Source organism: Eucyclogobius newberryi, unplaced genomic scaffold (genome assembly GCF_026437365.1).
Source record: "Eucyclogobius newberryi isolate DKJ021-1_F unplaced genomic scaffold, fEucNew1.0.hap1 SCAF_17, whole genome shotgun sequence".
NCBI lineage: Eukaryota > Metazoa > Chordata > Actinopteri > Gobiiformes > Gobiidae > Eucyclogobius > Eucyclogobius newberryi.
Genome location: NW_027315801.1, coordinates 15,781,400 through 15,805,567, shown reverse-complemented (window position 1 = coordinate 15,805,567; position 24,168 = coordinate 15,781,400). Strand labels below are relative to the sequence as shown.

Sequence of the window (24,168 nt, the reverse complement as noted above, 5' to 3'; positions counted from 1 at the left end):
ACCCTGGATAGCTCGTCGCAGGGTTCACACAGAGACATAAACGGAGAGAACCCACACTAACACGGCAAGGACATGCAGACCCCACCCAGAGAGAGCATGGCCTGGGAATCGAACCCATGATCACCTTTTCTAACCACTCTGCCACCGTGCACCCTGTGTTTATGGTTCATACCTCTGTAATTACTTGGCCCATCCACTTGAAACAAAAACTGGCACAACATTTTCTCATAAATAAGACAAATGTATTTGTTCACAGTAGCAGTAGCAGTAGCAGTAGTGGTAGTGGTAGTAGTAGTGGTAGTGGTAGTGGTAGTGGTAGTGGTAGTGGTAGTGCTAGTGGTAGTGCTAGTGCTAGTGCTAGTGCTAGTGCTAGTGCTAGTGCTAGTGCTAGTGCTAGTGCTAGTGCTAGTGGTAGTGGTAGTGCTAGTGGTAGTGCTAGTGGTAGTGCTAGTGGTAGTGGTAGTGCTAGTGGTAGTGGTAGTGCTAGTGGTAGTGGTAGTGGTAGTGGTAGTGCTAGTGGTAGTAGTAGTGCTAGTGGTAGTGGTAGTGCTAGTGGTAGTAGTAGTGGAAGTAGTAGTGGTAGTGGTAGTTGTCAGTTGAAAGGATAAACGATTAACATGAAGTTTGTGGAGACAATCCCAAACAAATAAAGAGAAAGTCCATCTTTTTTGTGGATTTCTATTTTGGATTTCTTTCAAAAACAGTAAATCTCCCACACAATTACAACAGCCCTATGTAAACTGTTGGTAAAGGTTCAACACACGCATTGCAGACTGGACTGACAGTGCCGTTTGTTTCCAGGTGGACTTGGGCGGGCGCATCATGAAGATCAACAGTGAGGTGCGTAGCTTCGGGCCAGTGTCCAGGAGCGGCTTCTATCTGGCCTTTCAGGACTATGGCGCCTGCATGTCCATCATCGCTGTGAAGGTCTTCTACCGTAAGTGTCCCCGCGTGGTGCTCAACGGGGCCGTCTTCTCAGAGACACTATCTGGGGCCGAGAGCGCCTCCCTAGTGGCGGCCCGTGGAGTATGCGTGTCCAACGGAGAGGAGGTGGATGTACCCATCAAACTCTATTGCAACGGGGACGGCGAGTGGATGGTGCCCATCGGGAGGTGCATGTGCAAGGCTGGGCACGAGGCAGCGGCCAACGGGACGGAGTGCACAGGTAAATCTCTCTCATCATTCTCAGCACTATCTGTGGGTTTCAGTTTCCTGTTATATGCAACATTATTCTATAGATATCATAATTAGTTTTAAATGATTAATTGCTCAGTCTGAAACCCACGGATAGACCCATCTTGTCATGTCAGGGCCCAATTTGGCAAGTGTTTTTGAACCGCTCATACACAGATATATTGGCACCCGGGTTGTTATAGTAACCATGCTTGGGACAAAACTAATGTTTAAGTTTTGTTTCATCAAATTTATTGTTATATTAATTGAAATATAAACAGCTGATAAATACTTGCCATCCATAAAACTGTAAAATATATTGAACCTTTTAATAACTTGTGACATAAGTACATTTAAAGTGAGAGCTACTTAGTCCACAGTGACAGAACATAGAATATATATAGTATAATTATTAAGGAGCCAAATCGCACTGGCCACTTTAGTACTTAGTTGTTAGAATGTGTGTTAATTTGGCACAAAAACACCAGGTGATCTTTGCTGCTGAGGCTTTGGTGTTGTTCACGTGCAGTCGAGTGAACAGCCCTGGTTATTCATCATTTGTGATGTTTGGAGGCTCACGTTAACTCTCCCATTGAAAGTGCATTGGATCTCACCAGCCTGGAATCCAATACGTGGACCCTTAACACTGAAAGGGTCCATTACCTAGATATTGTTACTCAATAAGAAGTGAACACAATACACAAATACTCAAATATTAGTATTTGAGGAAAAAACACAACTCAAGTTCATACTGTGAACACATGTGTCAGAACCTTTGTCAACTTACACGTCCTACTTCACCTGTGTCCTCAGCATGTCCTACTGGCTCGTTCAAAGCGGCGCAGGGGGACCACAGCTGTCTGGCCTGTCCCCCCAACAGCCGGACCAGCAGCCAGGGCGCCACCAACTGCCTCTGCCGCCCTGGCTACTACCGCACGGACGCCGAGGGCCCGGGAAGCCGCTGTACCGGTACTAGACGCACAGAAGTCACTTAGAATGCACAGGGGACAGGCACGGGGGACATGCACATTGGACATGTACAGGGGACATGTAGAGGAGACATGCACAGGGGACATGCACAGTGGACGTGCACAGTGGACGTGCACAGGGGACATGTACTGGGGACATGCACAGGAGACATGTAGAGGAGACATGCACGGGGGACATGCACAGTGGACATGCACAGGGGACGTGCACAGGGGATGTGCACAGGAGACATGTACAGGGGACATGCACAGGAGACATGCATGGGGGACATGCACGTGGGACATGCACAGGGGACATGGACGGAGGACATGCACAGGAGACATGCACAGGGGACATGCACCGGGGACATGCACTGGGGACATGGACGGAGGACATGCACAGGAGACATGCACGGGGGACATGCACAACAGTCTTTGTCAGGGAAAAGGAAGTAACATCAGTGTGGTACTTATTTGTAAAAGTATCAAATTTATTTTCAGGCAGAGACTCATAAAAGTAATGGTTTGATAATGTATGTCTCAAATGGCACAGATTCTGTTCTGTGTTCGGAGGGTTGACCATTGAGCTCATTTGTCTCCCATGTGCCACTGCGTTTCCACCCCAGAAACGCAACAGACTTTGCATTTGTTCATTCTCTTTTCTTATTCCAATATAATAATATGCGTGAGAGTGGGTGGAAACGCAGTTTGTGAAACAAATCAACCTGGCTCTGAGACACAGAAGAGCAGGCGATGACCAGGCGATGACCAGTAGAGCCAGTCTGGATCCCAGCTCTGATCAAAATGCCATTTACATGTATTCACACTACAGTTATGATCCTCACATAACAGTCTCAATATTACATGTTGGTCACCATGCTGTTGTTCTTGTTGTGGCCCCTTGTCCAGGGGTCCCCACGGCTCCTCAGAGCGTCATCTCCATCGTGAACGAGACCTCCCTGCGCCTGGAGTGGAGCCCCCCGGTGGACAGTGGGGGCCGGGACGACGTGGTCTACAACATCATCTGTAAGAGCTGTGGCAGTGGGCGCTCCGGGTGCACGCGCTGCGGGGACAACGTGCAGTTTGTCCCCCGGCAGCTGGGCCTGACCAGCAGCCAGGTGCACATCAGCGAGCTGATGGCCCACACGCAGTACACCTTTGAGATCCAGGCGGTCAACGGTGTGTCTGACCAGAGCCCCTACTCGCCTCACTACACTGCTGTCAACATCACCACCAATCAGGCCGGTACGAGTACATCACGTCATTCAACTGCCTGCTCCTCTTTGATGAGGACAGTGTCTCAATATATTTTGAAGTAAACAGAACAAACTGAAAAAAGCCAGAGTGAAAGGCAAAAGAAAAGAGAGCAGCTCAAAGAAAGGTCCAGACAACAAAAGGTCTCTTCCCCATTTGTTATTGCCTTTGTTATTACTTTACTGCAACCAAAGTACACTCCACAGGTATCCATCGATCGTCTCCATCGCCGGTGCCCCACATCTGAAATACACCCTTTTAAAGTCACATGGAATATTGCTGTCTGCAGTGACCCACGGGTGAGCACAGATGGGCCATAGATGAGCCACAGAGGAGCCACAGATGGGCCATAGATGAGCAACAGATAAGCCACAGATGAGCCACAGATTGGCCATAGATGAGCCACAGATGGGCCATAGATGAGCCACAGATGAGCCACAGATTGGCCATAGATGAGCCACAGATGAGCCACAGATGGGCCATAGATGAGCCACAGATGGGCTAGCCACAGATGGACCATAGATGAGCCACAGATGAGCCACAGATGAGCCAACAGATGAGCCAACAGATAAGCCACAGATGGGCCACAGATAAGCCACAGATGGGCCCCAGATGAGCCACAGATGAGCCACAGATGAGCCACAGATGAGCCCCAGATAAGCCACAGATGAGCCAACAGATGAGCCACAGATGGGCCCCAGATGAGCCACAGATGAGCCACAGATGAGCCACAGATGGGACACAGATGAGCCACATTTTGTCCCTGTGAATAATGTGCAACTGTCACTTGTAGTTCTTTTTAGGGATGTGCGCGGATGTTTCTATAAAAAAAACAGCATTTCATATCTCTTAAACTCAATTTATTTATGATATCTTAAATAATAATAAATCCAAAATGCAGTGGTGGATAGTAATGAGGTACAACAGTAAAAGTAATGAACGTAAGTCAAATGTGTATATAACTGTACTTGGTCATATTTACAGTGGATACTTTTTACTTTTACTTCTCTTCTTTTAAGAACACTTTTTAAGTTCAAAGTACTTTCCATAATATGTTTCAGGCTTTTTTTTTTTTTTTTTTAAAGGTATTGAGTTTAAGCAAAACTTCAGCAAACAAGAAAACAACTGGAACAAACAATAAAAGGAACCAATATTTCCTGTATTTTAGGTGACTCTGTTCCATTCTTCACTCCAAGATTTAAAACAGTTAATTATTTATGCAATTTAATCAAGAACTTAAGGCATATCACTTTTTTCATAATCGCATCTCGACTTTCCCGAAAACATGATCCAAGTCCTCGGCCGCTCTTACCTCTCCTATATTCGTCATAACCTCTGCGCTCTCCACCTGGCTCATTCCTTCTCATGTTCATCTACTTCTTTGGGGGTCCTGAATCAGCTGGGACGACCACCTGAGCCGGAGCCCCCATCCACACGCTGCGCTCCTGCTGCTCAGTGCGTTTAACGTCCCACTGTGGTGTGTTTTAACGGCTTGTGTGGTCCTGGCAGCTCCCTCGGCCGTGTCCATCATCCACCAGGTGAACCGCTCGCCCTCCACCATCACCCTGTCCTGGTCCCAGCCCGACCAGCCCAACGGGGTCATCCTGGACTACGAGCTGCAGTACAACGAGAAGGTAACGCTCTCATACTCGGACATCGTTTCTCTAACAGTTCTGTGGCTCCTTTTTTACTCCTTTACTACCTCGTAGGGCCATTGAAATCTTACCGCAGTATTTTGAACTTTTTTGAGAGATGGCACTATTGAAACGATATCGCACCACACCACCTGTAACGATACCAAATCAGAAGGTTTTGTTTGAATCTGTGGTATATAATGTGGGAAATAATGCTTTTTTCTGGTTCAGAAGTATGTTTGGGGCACCCCAAATCTATTAATTATTAAATTCAAATAAAGCCATGTATTTTCAAGGCTCACCTGGCATTAGCTCAAGGCACACTACAGTTCTCCAGCAAAATCAAGGCCTTACTAAATCAAAACAGCTACTGGTATAAGTATCCACTAGTTTCTTCTGATCAGGCCTTGACAGTTTGGGCTGCAGTCTGCTGCCTTCCACAGACGTGTCACTGCTGTTACTGCGATGTGTCTGCTCAGCTGAGTTACACAGGGATGAAGGAGCCTACACTCTCTCTCACACCTGGGATACAGTTCTAAAGAAGTCAGACTGCAGATGGCGCTGTTGTCCTATTGCCCAAAATAGGAAGACAGCACCAAAATCTGTGTATCTCAGCTGAGCAGACACATCCCAGTAAGAGCGGACGCGTCGCAGTAAGAGCGGACACGTTGCAGTAACAGCAGACAAGTCGCAGTAACAGCGGACACGTCGCAGTAACAGCGGACATTGTCAAACTGTCAAGGCCTGATAAACACAGATGATTGACGATAAGATGAGCCTTTCTTGTTTCCAGATGGAGACGTCTTGGACATCAAGTCCACAATGAAAATAGACAACATCCAAACACACAAAGACATAATACTGTAAATTCACATCCATATTGCACACAGACATTTACACCAGGGCTATTCAATATCTGGCCTAGGGGCCAAATCTGGCCCTCCATGCAATTTAATCCGACCCACAACCAATCTTCCAAATATATAAAAGATAAAAACATTTGAACGTTTGATGCACTAGTTTAGACCTGGTTTAGTCTTGATTTAGTCTATTTTAATTCTATTTTAGACCTGTTTTGATTCTGGGTCAGTCCTGGTTCAGACCTGGTTGGTACTAATCTAGTTCTAGGTTAATTCTGGTTTAGTTCTGGGTGGGCTATTTTGAAAAACAATGATGGTAAAGCATTTTGTATGTTATGTCGTGCACAAATCTAATCTACCAGATTTATTTAAAAAGTGGGTATTTTGTATGACCCGAAAGCTTGTTACCATGGTGGTGTGTTGTGTTGTTACCATGGTGGTGTGTTGTGCACCTCCGGCCCAGAGGCCTTGGCCCACCACAAATCTGCCCCTCAGGAAATTTAAGTTTAATAGCCCTGAATTACACATCCTTACACAGCCTTAAAGTAGTTCCTACTGCACTTACCCCAAATGGCCCCAAACCTGCAGTTCTACACTCCTCCCTAATCAGCCCTGCAAAGTTTATGTATCCAGTGTTGCATTTTCCAGAATGGCCTAAAAGTGCAGTTAACATTTTGCTTTGTTTATTAGTAGTCTCAGATAACCATTTGTTACAGAAAGAAATGCATTTATGGAGTTAATTGGGACACAAAACAGTTGGTTTGCCTAACAAGAACTTGAATTATGTAAGCTTTAATATGTAAAATCAATAAACCAGAATAGATGAAACTAACTGCCCCTGTGGCCCCTGACAGAACCTGGCTGAGTGGAACTCTTCTGTGAGCCGCAGTCAGACCAACACAGCCCTGATCCGGGGCCTGAAGCCTGGGACCATTTACGTGTTCCAGGTCCGAGCGCGCACTGTGGCTGGGTTTGGACGCTTCAGTGGGAAGATGTACTTCCAGACCATGACCGAAGGTGAGATCTTTGTACCAGCTTCTGTTCAGACGTGTTTGTGTTGTGTTGTGTTACTGTTATTGCATTAGGGTCGGTCTCAAATTTAATAGTGCTCTGACCCTGTAATTATAAGCCAGTTTGTAGGAGACATGGTACTACGGGTACACAGCAGGTGGATTTTACCCACCAGACTGAAGTCTTTCAGCACCAGCAAGTAGTTGTATACACCATAAAGCTCCTTATGCTTTATTGGAGCTTTTTAAACTACTTTTGTACACCTGGTATTGTAGTACAGGCCTTATCATCTTAAGGCACGCAGGCCAAATTAGGCCCCCCAAGCGATCTGGTCCGATTCTGGGTTAGTCCAGTTCAGACCCAGCTGGTACAAGTCTAGTCCTAGTTTAATTCTGGTTCAGGACTGGATTGGCAGATTTATTTGGTAAAACCTTTTGTAGCTTATTTCCCCCCCACAAAATTCAAATATAGCAGTTTGGTAGAGTGGTAAAAGTAGCAGCACATATGTCAGACTCTGCCAGTTCCTCCCTGCTCTCCCCCCCATTTCACACTCTGCTGTCCTGTGACTGTCTACTAAAGCCTACAGGCCAAAAAAACAAACAGATCTAGTGTTGGGGATAATCAGTGTATCCAAACTGGTGTCGCACCTGTTCGGTCCAGAGGTCAGGACCCTTAGGAAAATCTGTCTCTCAGGAAAATAATGTACAGAAAAAACAAAAAGTAATTTATTTATTTCTGAGCAGACAAAAAGCCCCTGTTCCCTCTGAGGAGAGAAGCAGACGCAGCTTCAAGGTTGGTTAGCTGCATATTAAGGGCAATTTGAGCGCTGAAATGATCAGATGACAATGAGCCCTTTGGAGCAGTTTACATGACTGGATTCACACTTAAATCCTCTAGTGTGCAGCCGGCTTCATTTCAAGATTTTAAAGTGGTTAAGGTTGTTTAGAGAATATGAATCAAATTGTGACCGGGGCTCTAAAATGATATAAAAATGATTTGTTTCCATCTGTTTTGTCAGAGGAGTACGCCTCCAGCCTGCAGGACAAGCTGCCTCTGATCGTGGGCTCCTCGGCGTCAGGACTGGTCTTCATCATCGCAGTCACCGTCATCATCATCGTCTGCCGCAGGTTTCAAACTCTTCCACTAAACGTGGTTTTCTCTGGCAGTCATATTCAAGCCCCCGGAAGCCAAGATGGCCGCCATTGAAACCTATGGAGCTGCTCATTGGCGCATGGTTCCAAAAAAGTTTTTTAGTTCCGCATTACTTCCTGAACAGTGGTATATCTCCTCCCACTTTTGTGACGTCATCGCCGTGAGGCTTTGGCGTCGGGAGCGCGCACGTCACAGCAGCGTGAAAGACTGAGAACAGTCAACACGGACTTTTGGAATAATTCGGCTTGAAATAGTCTGTTTACGTAACGTATAATGATGGATTGTTATATCCATCTATAAATATACATGTATCATGTTGTAAAGCTCTGATATTTAAGAGAATTATAAAGAAGTGTTAAGATAAAAAAGTCTGGTTTAATGACAATGAATTACATTTAGAGGTTTAATAACGTCCTCATCATTTTCTGTAGTTTTTGGTTTGGGTATTTATTTTGTTATTAACTTTTCAGTTATTTATTTACATAATATAATTTGGCCAATATGCATTTTTTTTAATCAGATGAGAAGAAATATAAAATATAATCATCGATTCTGTTACATAATTGAGTTAAGCAGTATTTAATTATATTCAGTTTCCTTTTGTGTCGTTTTTTTTTTATCATGTCAATCTTTAATAAATACAAAACACATTTGTTTATTAATGTATTTAATACAAATAATGAACATGAATGAACTTGTTCAATAAATGCAAATCTGATAACTACAAATGATAAATTGATTTTAGCCAGTTTTAGTTGAGTTTTAAAGCTACAATGAGTTTTAAAGCTACAATGTGGGAGTCCCTTATTAAGGAGTTTGAGTCTGTGTAATGTTCATTATTATTATCATCATTAATATAATCAGAAAAGGTTTATTCCATTGTCAAAGAACAGAATTCACAAACAGTGGAACTTGCTTTGGTGATTCAGTGCAACATAAAAATATTAACAATGATAAAACAACCTGTATAAGTCAAATAGAACAAACTGAATAAAATAAGGTATTCCTTTATTGTCCACACATGAGGAAATTTTGTTGTTGCAACACAGTAGATCCAGAGGAAAAGGACAGAAAACTTATAGGAAGTTTAAAAAACACTCTTAATAGATCAATCTTAATAGAAGAACTCTTATAAACAAAAACTCCTCTAGACAGAACCTCTCATACCTTAATAAAGAATGGAGGGGGAAATAAAGATAAAATAAAAACAGCGTAAGACAAAATAATACTAATAATAATGGTAAAATAAACACTCTTTTTACATCAGTTATATGCACATGAATGTGACATTATTGTGTTAAATACTGAATATCTCAGTATTTAACAAGACTTTGTTTCCATGGCTACGCAGTCTTCTGTACTTCAGTAACTGCACCGTTCAGCTCCATCGTATGACTGAGACAAACAGAACATGTCACAGCTTTAGATTATACAAGTCATATAACATACACTTCATATGTTTTAGATTATACAAGTCATATAACATACACTTCATATGTTTAGATTATACAAGTCATAGAACATACACTTCACATGTTTAGATTTATAAAAGTCATAGAACATACACTTCACATGTTTGTCCTGAAGCTGCTTCACAGACACATGTGACACAGCAGTGGCTCTTTTGAAGAACAATTATCATTTAGTTTTTTTGGTCATAACAAAACAGACATTTTATAAATTCAAAATACTGATTCTACACTGTTTACTTTTAGTCGAGGCAGAAGTTATTATTAAAATACCTTTTGCTTTGGAGTCGTCAGGAGTTTACTTGAGATGACTCTGTGTCTGTAGTGACCTGTAGTGACCTGTAGTGACCTGTAGTGACCTGTAGTGACCTGTAGTGACCTGTAGAGCTCTGGACAGCACAGACAGACTAAACTCACTGGTCAGCACTCTGAAGATGAGAAAGATACTCATTAGAACATTGATATATTCTGCACATTTAACAGAGAAAAGCTGGAATATGTTATTGACAGATTTACATTTCGCTCTGTAACACAAAAGTTCCTCTTTTCACATTAATTTTTAAAGCTAGAACCAAAAGTCATTTATTTATGCATAAGTTTAAACCTTAGAAGTTAGAACATAACTCACATGTTTGCTAAATCTCTACATATTCCATGGAAGTAAATCCATGACATTTCTATAGAAAACAAGCGTGTGCTTTGTTTAAACATAGCACACGTCATTATGAAATATGTAATAAAACCTCAAATGTGGTCTCAGCCCCTGTAAGTACAGGACTGTCACTTTTAAACACCTTTACATTTATATATGTAAGATATGACCCATTTCAGCAGGTTATATTTGAATTATTGGTTGTGTTTTATAGCACATAATACAAACATCACTTTATTTCCCTTCTTTCTCTAGTTTTCCTTGATCTGTGCATAACCTCTTGTCTAATAGAACATTTAGTAAGAGAAATAATTAGTTATTTATTTGCAGAAGCACGAGCCATCACGACGTGTTATTGCATCTTTGTGTAGCTAAACTTTAGCTTACGTTAGCTCGTGTTAGCTCGTGTTAACTTGTGTTAACTGTGTAATCGTTGTTTTACACTTCATATGGAACGATGTGTGAAACGTGAGGAATGACATACAAACACAACTTACGTGTATCGTGGTCTCGTCTCGTCACATTCTTCTGTTTGTGTTTAGTTTCCGTCACGTGTTCTTCTGAGGCTCGTTCATGAGGGTCACGTGCGCGCTCGGTGCGCGTACACCGTTCACCGGGAGGTTAAAAATGTATTTTTTAAGTATTTTAGAAACAGTTGAAGAGTGAAATTCCTTCTATTTTATTTTTAGACTAAAAACAATTTAGCATGTTTGGTAATTTTAGAGGCCGAACTCCTGAAATGGTCCGACCAAAAGGCTGCATTCTGCGAAGTGGCCACTACTCAATTTGGAGCCAGAGGCAGAGGGGGCGTACCCTATCCAGATATTATAATAGATCCATGGTCATATTGGGTTTTTTCCTCTTCTTCTAATGGGGTTTCATGGCAGTTCACAAACTCGTGCAGTGCATTGCCGCCACCTACTGTGCGCTTCGAATACATACACACATCGCATAAACTAAAACATGCATAAATGAGTCAAATCATGCATATACGTTTTTATTTAAATGTAACTTTTTCATACCTCAGGTATTATGGATCTGTTGATATTAATGATCTATCCTGACCATTCACCATTACTGATATATTTCACATGATATTCCATGGTGTATCATCATTTTCTGAAAACCACTACCTGCGCATTCTTATGTTTATGAAAATCCACTTTTTCATGAATCAAACTGTGAATACATCTTCAACTGTAGTAAACAAACTGTAGTGCTGCCACCATTTAGAACTGATAACAACAATAACAATACTGTAAATCATGATCTATAAATAATTCTTTGTGATGTTGTTTGTGTGGCAGGAGGAGCTCAGAGCAACCCGAGTCGGAGTACACAGACAAACTGCAGCACTACACCAGCGGCCACAGTAAGTATAGTACCCCGCACTACACGTTGTACTGCATGGGTCCTACTAAAGCTGCTAGTGTGTGAGTGTGCCAGTGCTGTCGCTCTTTTTGCTCCTTTCCTATGAAGCGTCTCCGGGAATGAAGATCTACATCGACCCCTTCACCTACGAGGACCCCAACGAGGCCGTCCGAGAGTTCGCCAAGGAGATCGACATCGCCTGTGCCAAGATAGAGCAGGTTATTGGAGCAGGTATGGACGCTTTACCCCTCTGCAGCCCAGGCAGTGTCGGGGGGACTGTGGCAGGGTGTGTGGCAGAGTGTGTGGCAGAGTGTGTGGCAGGATGTGTGGCAGAGTGTGTGGCAGGGTGTGTGGCAGGGTGTGTGGCAGGGTGTGTGGCAGAGTGTGTGGCAGAGTGTGTGGCAGAGTGTGTGGCAGGATGTGTGGCAGAGTGTGTGGCAGGATGTGTGGCAGGATGTGTGGCAGAGTGATTGGCAGAGTGTGTGGCAGAGTGTGTGGCAGAGTGTGTGGCAGAATGTGTGTGGCAGAATGTGTGTGGCAGAGTGTGTAGTAGAATGTGTGTGGCAGTATGTGTGTGGCAGAATGTGTGGCAGAGTGTGTGGCAGAGTGTGTGTGGCAGAGTGTGTGTGGCAGAGTGTGTGTGGCAGAGTGTGTGACAGAGTGTGTGACAGAGTGTGTGACAGAGTGTGTGACAGAGTGTGTGTGGCAGAGTGTGTGTGGCAGAGTGTGTGACAGAATGTGTGGCAGGGTGTGTGGCAGGGTGTGTGGCAGGGTGTGTGGCAGGGTGTGTGGCAGAGTGTGTGGCAGAGTGTGTGGCAGAGTGTGTGGCAGAGTGTGTGGCAGGCTGTGTGGCAGAGTGTGTGTGGCAGAATGTGTGGCAGAGTGTGTGTGGCAGAGTGTGTGGCACAGTTTGTGGCAGAGTGTGTGTGGCAGAAAGTGTGGCAGAGTATGCTAACCTCACGGTAAGATAGTTGTGAGGCAACTTAGGGAAATTTAGAAAAGAATGTTTGTACTTTTAAAATGCTTTGACAAGCCTTTAACAGAAATTACTGACATTCTAAAGCAGTGGGACAGGTCCTATCTGTTCACACAGTTTTTGTCCACAAAGCGGTTTGTTGCAAAAAGGAAAATTGATTTTTGATCACCAATAACAAATAAGTTATAATAGTTAGAAGAACTACAAGTGAGGTGATGATAAACTTGAACTTCTATTAGATTGTTTGTTGTGTCCACTAGATTTTATTTTTCAAAATTGCCAACAACAATAATAAAACAATTATAACATAAATCTAAAGGTAGAGCTGTTGCTCAATTTGAAAGTACCTCACGAGCCGAAAAAGGGGACCACTGTTCTAAAAAATTACAACTTACACGTGCAAAATAACTGTCATGTCTTTATGTTGACTGAAATGGAGCAAACAAAGAAGAAAAGAAAGAGCTGCAACAACACAATGCATAAAAGCGAAGGAGAATGTTATATATTGTGAGCCCCTGATGTTCACTCTGTCACAGACTTTGGCCTCTTTAAGTCGATGGCTCAGAACATACTTATCCAGACTGACTTTAAAGACTTTTTTTGTTTTATTGTTTGCATTGCTCATTGTGTTATAGACTTTTTTATTTATTTATTGGCTTCACCTTGAGTGTTGTTAAGCAGTGTTTCCCAAACTGTGGTCCTTGTACCACTGATGTTATGCAAGCTCCAGTTTAGCCCAATTTCACCAATGTTCTGAAATAATATTGCCTTGATGTTCAGCACCTTTCCAGAGCCCCCCAACATCCCTTCGCACAGTGAATGCCTCTGTATAACGCCCCCTGCTGTTTGCCGCTGCTAACTGCTGTTGCCAGGTGAGTTCGGGGAGGTGTGCAGTGGGAACCTCCGCCAGCCTGGGAAGAGGGAGATCCTGGTGGCCATCAAGACCCTGAAGGCGGGCTACACGGAGCGGCAGAGGCGGGACTTCCTGAGCGAGGCGTCAATCATGGGCCAGTTTGACCACCCCAACATCATCCACCTGGAGGGCGTGGTCACCAAGAGCAGCCCTGTCATGATCCTCACCGAGTTTATGGAGAACGGATCTCTGGACTCCTTCCTGCGGGTGAGCTGGGCGACTGCGGCTCTGTTCATCTGATATTAGGACGAGAAAATTACGATCAGAAATGTGTTGTTTAAAGCTGGGGTACCTGATTTTCAAACCGGGAAATAAAAGTTGAAACTTTAAACTGCCACTTGCGACTACTTTTCACTCAAACAAATACATACATTAAGATGAGGAGGGTGGTGGGAGATCAAGCTAAAAATAAAGCTATAACCCATTTATTTCCAGTCAAATCAGTCATTCTGGGACAAATCAGGATCAGTGTGGTGCTGCTCAGTGGTGGGTGGATAGCACACATGTCCTTCCCCCAGTCTAATCCCCAATTCACACTGCACTATCATGTCTAATAAAGCCTATGGACCAATAAATCCTACAAAGAATCAGGATCTGTTTGTATCCCAAGCCAAATTGATCAACTTTCTGCTTGGACTGTTTAAAATTGAGTACAATCTACTTTTATGTGATATTGGCTTCAGCTTTGAAAAGGAATTGCCAGAAACCAACAAATTCTCAAACTACTGTCTGTAGTTTTAATCCTCCAACAGTACTTTTACTCCCAGTTATTTTTTTACAAAATAAATAGATCTGACATTAAAAACAGTCTCAGCTTCACAAAGAGCCCAGACATTTGTTTATACCCGTTGGAGGAAGAATCCACCCTCTTTTAAAGGGTTTAAACTGAACATTTATTTTATGCGTTTCATCAGAACCAACTTTCAAGCCAACTGTTGAAAAGAATAACTCTAAATGAACAATATACTGTGATATTGTGATATTTTGGTAGTGCATTGCGCTCATTGAAAGCTTTCACTGGTTTTATCATTAGAAGACATCATATGGATATTCACACTCACTGTTGTGTGTTGTTTAGCAAAACGACGGTCAGTTCACGGTGATCCAGCTGGTGGGCATGCTGCGGGGCATCGCTGCAGGGATGAAGTATCTGTGTGAGATGAACTATGTGCACCGAGACCTGGCCGCACGCAACATCCTGGTCAACAGCAACCTGGTGTGCAAGGTGTCCGACTTCGGCCTGTCCCGCTTCCTGGAGGATGACACCTCGGACCCCACCTACACCAGCGCCCTGGTTCGTCTGTGAGAGAGGGTTTTATATTTGTGTTGTTACATCTGTGACTGTTCTAAATGTTTCTTTCTCAGGGAGGGAAGATTCCTATCCGCTGGACGGCCCCTGAGGCCATCCAGTACAGGAAGTTCACCTCGTCCAGTGACTGCTGGAGCTACGGCATCGTCATGTGGGAAGTCATGTCCTACGGCGAGCGGCCCTACTGGGACATGAGCAACCAGGATGTGCGTATATACTCACACCAGCATGGAGAGTTATGTGTCCACTGGTTCACTTTGGAACGGATTGGTACAGTCCCAGAGTGTCACCACTGTCATAAGTGTTTAAACGATTCAAAGCATGAGATGATTGGACAATGCTCATCAACTGTTTATGGACACACAGCACCCAAAATATTAAACTTTCAGTGCTTAATACATCTAACATTATCCAAAGCCAATGCATTACTTAAAGAGAGGATAAAACGTGGTGTAGAGGCTTTGCAGAGAAGTAAAACAAATGCAGAGAAAGCTGATGAACTGGAAGTAGTTTACTCTAGCTTTAGCCATGTCTCACAGGCACACAAACGTGAAATTACTAAACGTCTTTTTGTGAAATTCTGAGATTGACCTCATGATTAAAAAGTATAATTCAGGTATAATTTAGATTGTATGTATTAAAGAAACATCAGTTATGTTTGGGTGGTTGCTCTGCCTCTGGACCCAGAGCCAGGCCTATAGCATGTGGCCTGGCAAGTCAGCCACACCTACTTTCCATTCAAATGCAAAAGTATCTGGGACCAGACTAACTGCAAATCATTTTGTGACAATCCAATCACAGCCATTTATGCATAGCAATGTTCATTGTTCACTGTCCTGTATGAATAAAAACATACCAAATAACGTCTCCTATCGTTTTGTAGGTCATTAATGCCATAGAGCAGGACTACAGGTTGCCGCCCCCTATGGACTGCCCCAGTGCACTGCACCAGCTGATGCTGGACTGCTGGCAGAAAGACCGGAACAACAGACCCAAGTTCAGCCAGATCGTCAACACTCTGGACAAGATGATCCGGAACCCCGGCACGCTCAAGGCCATGACGCCTCTGTCTTCCAGGTATCACACCTTTAACACAACTGCAGAGTTCAGGTTTACTGTTGTGTCCTTGTTCATATTTGTAATATTTGTGTCTTTTGTTGTCTGCTGTTACATGGCACAAAATAATCAAAAAAATGGACACATACACTGTGTGCACCAGATTTGGTTCTATTTTCTTGACTTTTGGGTCAGTACTGTTCACATTCAACCCAAACGTTGCACCATGAGCCATAGAGAGGATCAGCTGACCAGATCACTAATTTCCATGACAACGGGGTTCAGAGCCACATGGATAGGCACACGCTCAGTTCTCTGGCGCTGTACTCAGTGGTCCTGTCTCTCACCAGTAGTAAATGCACTGATGGAGGCAGAGAAAAGGCTTTCGGAGCAATGCACACATCTGACTCGGCTGCACAGAAGCAAAACTGTGTCGGATATAAAGTTGATCCTATTTGCCTGATGTCTTTGTGTATCTTTGTTTATATTTGTACTGTTTGTGTCATCAGTACTTCTCGGTTACCAGCCTAGGAAACAGCGTAATAAACATTGACATCTGTCTGCACTGTGTGTGTTCAGTATTCACCTACCTCTGCTGGACCGCAGCACTCCAGACTTCTCCTCCTTTGCCTCAGTGGACGAGTGGTTGGACGCCATCAAAATGGGCCAGTACAAGGAGAACTTTGCAAATGAGGGCTTCAGTAGTTTTGATACAGTTTCTCAGATGACCATGGAGTAAGTACACACATTACCCGTGGTGGAAAGTATTGTACTTAAGATGTTTTTTTAAGTATATTTACTTCATGGAAGTACATTTTACTGTGGATGTTTTTTACTTTTACTTACTTTCTACATCAGAGAGCAAGTTGTTGGACTTTCTGCTCAACTACATTTTTAACTAGTCTGGAAAGTAAATAACATTGTTTTAGCACTTATTGTGACATTTTGGCTAAAGATTTTTCGCAAACAAAATGTTTAAAAACAATCTCCACATTTGATCATTCTTATACTATATTATACTAACATATACTATGTTGTACTATACTTGAGTATCTTTTTTCCTCCTGTATCTGTACTTGTACTTGTGTGAGTACTTGTTCCGGCACTGCACATTACCCAGGGGCCTCACCAGCTCTTGTCTTTCCCACAGGGACATCGTCCGAGTGAGTGTGACGCTGGCCGGCCATCAGAAGAAGATCCTGAACAGCATTCAGTCCATGAGAGCTCAGATGAACCAGATCACGTCAGTGGAGGTGTGATGACCAGCAGGGGGCGCTTCTCCTAGATCTGTGTGGAGATATGGAGCTGTGTGGGCTCCTGGACTGTCAGACTGTTGAACACTGTGACTAAAGACAGAAGTGCCCTCAGTCGTGTTGGAAGAACCATCCAGTTTCTTCCGCCGTTTTTTTACTGGACAAAGAGATGTGCTGTTCCCTGTAGGTGCACTGTGGGCCGGTCCTCTGGGTGCTGTGGCACAGGTCGGATCAGGGCAGGGTTTGGTGAGGATAGACCCAAAACAGGAGACCAACCACTTGTTACAAAAGGTTTAGGTTAGCCTTTATTGTCCCGGTAGGGAAATTTGTCCTCTGCATTTGAGCCTTCCTTCAGGAGCAGTGGGCACCGCACAACACATTGACATACAGAGAGGAAAATAACAATTTGAACACCCTGTAATTTTGCAAGTTCTCCCACTTAGAAATTATGGAGGGGTCTGAAACTTTCATCGTAGGTGCATTTCCATTGTGAGAGACAGAATTTTTGTCCATCTTCTGCCGCTTATCCGGGGCAAGGACGCGGGGGCAGCAGTCTAAGCAGGGAATCGCAGACTTTTCCCAACCCAGACACTTCCAGCTCTTCCGGGGGGATCCTCAGGCATTCCTGAGTCCTGGGTCTTCTCCTGGGCCTCTTCCCGGTGGGACATGCCCAGGAGGCATCCGGAACAGACACCTCAGCTGGCTCCTCTCGACTTGGAGGAGTAGCGGCTCGTCCTTAAGTCATAACCCAAAGTTCATGACCATAGGTGAGAGTAGGAACGTAGATTGAGCAGTAAAATGGGAACTTTATCTTTTGACTTAGCTCCTTGTTCACCACAACAGTCCGATGCAGTGAATCACGTTTTATGATTTTTAAATAATGTATTTGTATGTTATTGCTGCACGTATTTGAACACCTGCCAATCTGCAAGAATTCTGCCTCTCAAAGACCTGTTAGTCTGCCTTTAAAAAGCCCACCTCTGCTCCACTTATTAACCAAAATCAGCTGTTTGAGCTCGTCAGCTGCATAAAGACCCCTGTCCACGTCACAATCAGTCAGACGCCAACTACTGCCATGGGCAAGACCAAAGAGCTGTCAGAAGACCCTAGAGACTAAACTGTAGACCTCCACAAGGCTGGAAAGGGCAACGGGCCAATGGGCAAACAGCTTGAAGAAGAAGGATGAGTACCATCCAAAAAACACCGTCCCTACTGTGAAGCATGGAGGTGGAAACATCATGTTTTGGGGCTGCTTTCTGCACAGGGGACAGGACGACTGCTCTGTATTAAGGAGGGATTGAATAGGACCATGTATTACGAGATTTTGGGTCACACCCTCCTTCCCTCAGTCAGAACATTGAAGATGGGTCGTATCTAGGTCTTCCAACATGATAATGACCTGAAGCCCACAGCCAGGAGAACCAAGGAGTGGCTCCGTGTGAAGAATATCAAGGTCCTGGAGTGGCCTAGCCAGTCTCAGACCTAAGTCCAATAGAAAATCTTTGGAGGGAGCTGAAACTCTGTGTTGCTCAGCGACAGCCTTGAAACCTGACCTGATAAGATCTGTGTGCAGGAGTGGGCCAAAATCCCTGCTGCAGTGTGTGCAAACCTGGTCCAGAACTACAGGAGACGTTTGACCTCTGCAATTGTAAACAAAGGCTTCTGTACCAAATATTAACACTGATTTTTTTTCTCAGGTGTTCAAATACTTATTTACAGCAATTACAAACAAATAAATTATTTAAAAATCGTACAATGTGATTTCCGGAACAGTCCCGTTTCCATATTTGAACTTTTTCATCCTAATATTAACATGTTATGTAAAGCACAAACTCATCTATTATTACAATCTGCAGCATTATGTTTTGAAAGGTGCATGGTGGCAAAGGCGGTTAGCGCTCTTGCCTCCCAAGAAGGAGATCATGTGTTCAATTCCTGGACCAGACCTGCATCACATGATCTCTCTGGGTGGAGTTTGCATGTTCTCCCCGTGTTACCGTGGTTCTCTCCGGGTTCTCTGGCTTCCTTCCACCATCCAAAGACATGCATGTGTTAGGCAAAAATTGGTGACTCTAAAATTGGCCCTAGAGAGTGAATGTGAGAGTGAACTGTCTGTAATGTCTATGTCTCTGTGTCAGCCCTGCGACAAGTTGGCCACTGTCCAGGGTGTACCCCGCCTAAGGCCCGAAGTCACTGGGATAGGCTCCAGCCGCCCGCGACCCCAAAAGGGAACAAGCGGTAGAGGATGGATGGATGTTTTATTTGAAGCTAGCTGTATGCCGCATCGCGCCCAGGTGGAAGCGTGCCTTCTGTGGTCCCTGATCAGAGGGCAGAGGTCACACTGTCACACCCCAGGCACACACTCTGTTCTGGGGCCAAACCGCTGGAACACTATACCTGATGTTGATCTGCTGCACATGAACAAGCACACATAGGCTCATGCTCAGAGGTGGGTAGAGAAGACAACTGTACTCAAGTAAAACCTGGTGCATGACATGATACTCGTGAACCATTTTTAAACAGCCACAGCCAATAAAGCAGAGCATCAAGGGCAAATGGAATCACACTGGAGCAGGATACAAACACAGGAAATAAAAAAGAAAGATAATTACTTTATTTCTCACCTATTGTGAAGCTGAAAAATCAAATTGTATTGTTCTCTTTTGTTTCTCTGCAAATTCATGACAAAAATATTGCTGTTAATTAAGTATGAAGCATTTTTTTTACAAATGAAAACTGAAAAAAGGCCAAAGTAGTCATATGAAGTCTATCTTCTGCTTTCTGTGCACAAATTTATGTCCGACCCACATTTTACAAAATAATAATAGGACAGGTTTGAAGTGCAATGCTGACCGTTTTGAACACTGCCTCAAAGCAAGTCACTCTAAACATAAGTCAAAATCTCATCCAATTCTCATCATGTACGACTCTAAAATACTGTGTGCCGGCTTTAAAGTTTATTTATACTTAACTAGATATTATAGTCTTATTTGTGATTTAGAGTTCATGTAATCTGACAGACAAAACATCAAATAAGGTTTTATTAGAAATAGATCATAATTTGTCAAAGTAAGTTACAAGAACCACAAATGAATGGATTTTGTATAGAAATCTTTGACACTTAGAGCCTTTACTCCAGTCAGGGTTACTTTAAGAGCAAGAAAAAGTATAAAAAGTGTCCAAATATAGTGTTACTAGAAGTACAATTATTCAAAAGTTACTCTAGTAATGTTACTGAGTAAACATACCCACCTCTGAACATACTGCAGGCTTAGGAAAATTACTACTTCACTGTTCAGGCTGTTACTTCAAATTCATATAATACAATTTTTACAGCAGTCAATTTCATTTCTCATTGTGGGTCCCCAATCGGTTGCATGGTTATTTTGGGGGTCCTAACCTGAAAGTTTTGGGAACTCTTGGTTTATCCTTACAAAATACCAGGTCACCTTTTAAAGTTACCAGGGAGTTGCCATCGAAGTATATTTGTTTTAAGGCGAAACACTACAGACAAATATTTTTTATTTAATTATTTTTTTAGTCTGCTCTTTTAATGTATAAACTTTCACATTGAAACAAAGACAAACTATTATTTTTACACATAAAATGGCTTATTCATATATGAAAATTATTATTATTATTGCCATTTTCATTTACAATATAAGTAAAAAACAGTTTCATATTGATATTTCAAAATTTAAATGTAATTCACCTGCAATGTCTCGCTTTAACTCCATGTTTTACCAGGTCTGGATGTGCTTGGCTATAAAATGTACGTACTGCCACGTTCTGGTCTTGTACCCCACAAGCACAGGCCTCACGTTTTAAGATTTGAACTGTACTTTTGGAAAAGCCAACTGTGTGTTTGAACGCGTCTTGTCCATTTTGCACATACTTGAGTGTTGCACATTGCTGAACTGTGGTTGTTTTTTGAGTTTTCCATGGAACTGTTGAAGTGAACTGAGCCGTGGAGCTCCTGACCCCATGTGGACGTTTTCTACAGATTTTGATAAAGTGTTTTTTGTTTTTTTACATTGGTTCTCACACAAAGGAGGACGACTGTGGATGCGGAACTTTACGGCTCCTGTGGCCGAGAGCTGTTTATGTGCTTCTCCCGACAAGAGTCTTCACCAGCCTTCACCAGTCATGTGACCAGTGTATTTATCAAACCCATGTCCCTCCTTTCCAGAGCCAATTCTAGCTACGTGACAAACCCTAATTGCAGGAATGCCATGGAGTAATTCTCTTATTTTCTTATTTCTTGAGATATTAGTCATTCTTATTTACACAAGACACATTTATCAGTCATTTCATTATACAACTTGGTGTAATACCTTGGTCGTTCAGGGTTTTTTAGCAATCGTTTCACAAAGTTCTCCACTGGACTAAGTTGACTGTGTTTGTGGTCTTGTGTAAGAGGTTTTCACTGGCCTCAAGGATTGCCTGGATCATTTACCAACAGTTTACTCATTTACTGTCAAACTATTTTAGAATAAAGAATGTTTTTCTTAAAGGGCATATGACAGGTTTTTATGTTTCTTCAATTATTACTTACTTTGGTGGGATAAAATCTGTGGTAAATATTTATCATAGTTATAGTCATCAGTTAAGTTAGAGTTTGTGTAGAACAATTCAAATTCAATAGTTTGGTTACAGTTCTAAAAGAATCCCCATCTGTGATGTCATCAATAAGTGACATTTTATAAAACCTGAGGCATTTTTATGACAGTTTAAACATTAATTTAACAAAATAAAGGCGTTGTTAATATTATTATTTGTTAAGCCATAACTATTGTGTAATTGATATGGATTTTGACCCTTGTTTACAGTGTGGTTTCTAGGGAACCAGGAAGCAAATTTACAAACGTAACCAAATGGTCAAACTGGAGAAAAATAGGGCTTTGTTGTTGTTGTTGTTTTTGTAAAATTAGATTAGATATAAGATATAATCATGTTCACTATGTTTTAGTGAAATTTAGTCTAATCTTTACACTTTAATGGGTATTGAACGGCTAAATAATCATCTCGGTCTTGATGCTGTGATCCTCGGGAACTCTGTAAAATGTTATTCTGAGATGAAAAATGCACACGAACGCAGGTCAAAAGCTCCTGCTAGAATTCCACACTTCACGTCACTGCTGTGGAGATGAATCAAAAACAGCTGATTTGTTCATTGATCTTAAACATTTGAGTTCTTTGACTAAACTTGACTACATTTAGGGGTTTACTGTTGGTTGTCCAATGTTACGAGATAAAAAGCACATGAATGCAAACAAGTCGGAACCTCAGTTGGTCATTTCGGAATCCCGAGTTACTGAGGACCACGTGAACGTAGCATAAAATGCACTGGAATACAGGAAATGACTAATTATGTTTGAGATTTTCCTGAGAGTGAACCCCCAGACCCCTTTTACTTTGTTGTTTGTATTATATGTCTATGTACAGACATTTTGGTTGGAAACTACAAATTCTTCCAGTGCCATCAATAATGTCATAATGTAGAAAACGGAAAAAGGATGGCTTTTAAAACTACATCTAGGAGCCTAAAAATATAACAGCCTAGGGCCTCCAAGATCCTTAATCTGGCCCCTTGTCTCCTTGTAACTTCTCTGCCGTGGTCTCGGATACTCTGACTGTGAGACAAGCTGCAGCGTAGCAACAGGCCTGTAATGACGTATAGCTAGAAACGGCTCTGCCCCAGCACACCCCATCGTCTGTGGACAATCTTTAGGACTGACGTTCATGTGCCCTCCCTGTTCTCCGGTCTTCCCCTGGACTCCCTCAGATCTGAGCCTGTTTTTTTGGTGAGGAATACTGAGCATGTGTACTTGTGTGGACCTCCTGCCATCTCAAACCTCACACTATGCACTATCCTGTGGAACAAGAGAGTTCATCTCAGGAGCAGGTCCCATCGTTTACAAGAAAAAGGCTGTTGAGAGCCAGGTTTTCCTTATGTGGTATCCAGGGCCAAAGAATCTGGATCAAACACCCACAATAAAAAAGATCTCAGTGGATAAGTATTTGGTGGTCTCTGTGTGAATGTGTGTGTTTTTTTTTAAAGTTATTATTAACAATAACACATTCTGGAGCATATTCTTCAACATAAATATTCTAGTTAACACAATTGCTACATTTGATCCGTTAACTTAAGGCAGGTAAACATTAAACATTGAATCAGAAAACAACAGATGCATAACTTAACATTACAAGACATTAGTTTGTGTATGGCAACACATCTGGGACATTACAGAAAAAAGAAAAAGATTATTTACAGGACCATGTTCTCCGCCTCCATTGTTGATGCGGCTGCTCGGAGCTGTGGTCGCAAGGTCTCCGGTGCCTGTCGTGGCGGCAACCCCCAAACCCGGTGGTGGACACCGGAAGTAAGGGATGCCCTCAGACTGAAGAAGGAGGCCTATCAGGCCACTCTGGCTTGTAGGTCTCCTGAGGTCATCGACAGGTATCGGCAAGCCAAGCGAGCCGCGGCTCGTGCTGTCGCAGAGGCAAAAACCCGGGCCTGGGAGGAGTTTGGGGAGGCCATGGAGGAGGCCCCAAAGAAATTCTGGCAAACCGTCCTGCGCCTCAGGAAGGGGAAGCAGTGCCTCACCAACACCGTTTACGGTGCGGGTGGAGGCCTGCTGACCTTGACTGGGGATGTCGTCGGATGGTGGAAGGAATACTTTGAGGACCTCCTTAATCCCTCAGTCACGTCTTCCAAAGAGGAAGTAGAGACCGGGGACTCAGAGGCTGGCTCATCCATCACCCAAGCTGAAGTCACTGAGGTTGTTCGCAAACTCCTCGGTGGCAGGGCTCCGGGGGTGGATGAGATCCGCCCTGAGCACCTAAAGTATCTGAATGTTGTAGGACTGTCTTGGTTGACACGTCTCTGCAACATCTCGTGGAGGTCGGGGACCGTGCCTCTGGACTGGCAGACCGGGGTGGTGGTCCCTCTGTTCAAGAAGGGGGACCGGAGGGTGTGTTCCAACTACAGAGGGATCACACTCCTCAGCCTCCCAGGTAAGGTCTATTCCAAAGTACTGGAGAGGAGAATCCGACCGATAGTCGAACCTCGGATTCAGGAGGAGCAGAGCGGTTTTCGTCCCAGTCGTGGAACACTGGA

At 43.3% G+C, this 24,168-nt stretch overlaps 1 protein-coding gene and 1 long non-coding RNA gene across 2 annotated transcripts in view; one reads left to right on the top strand and one right to left on the bottom strand.

Moving 5' to 3' along the window:
* ephb2a (eph receptor B2a) overlaps positions 1-17,550 on the top strand; it is a 37,556-nt gene extending 20,006 nt beyond the window's left edge. The window contains exons 4-17 of the mRNA XM_072449285.1: positions 802-1,165; positions 1,987-2,142; positions 3,048-3,383; positions 4,902-5,026; positions 6,741-6,903; positions 7,916-8,024; positions 11,478-11,542; positions 11,650-11,772; positions 13,390-13,637; positions 14,509-14,724; positions 14,796-14,945; positions 15,623-15,816; positions 16,375-16,530; positions 16,946-17,550. Of these exons, the coding sequence (XP_072305386.1) occupies positions 802-1,165; positions 1,987-2,142; positions 3,048-3,383; positions 4,902-5,026; positions 6,741-6,903; positions 7,916-8,024; positions 11,478-11,542; positions 11,650-11,772; positions 13,390-13,637; positions 14,509-14,724; positions 14,796-14,945; positions 15,623-15,816; positions 16,375-16,530; positions 16,946-17,054 (2,514 nt within the window). The 3' untranslated portion in view covers positions 17,055-17,550. The remainder of the gene's footprint in view (positions 1-801; positions 1,166-1,986; positions 2,143-3,047; positions 3,384-4,901; positions 5,027-6,740; positions 6,904-7,915; positions 8,025-11,477; positions 11,543-11,649; positions 11,773-13,389; positions 13,638-14,508; positions 14,725-14,795; positions 14,946-15,622; positions 15,817-16,374; positions 16,531-16,945) is intronic.
* Positions 8,800-10,729, bottom strand: LOC140362986 (uncharacterized). The gene is made up of 3 exons (XR_011927126.1): positions 10,668-10,729; positions 9,792-9,946; positions 8,800-9,444 (listed from the first exon to the last, which is right to left on the bottom strand). It is a non-coding gene; the product is annotated as an uncharacterized lncRNA (long non-coding RNA).
* Positions 17,551-24,168: the final 6,618 nt, after the last annotated feature.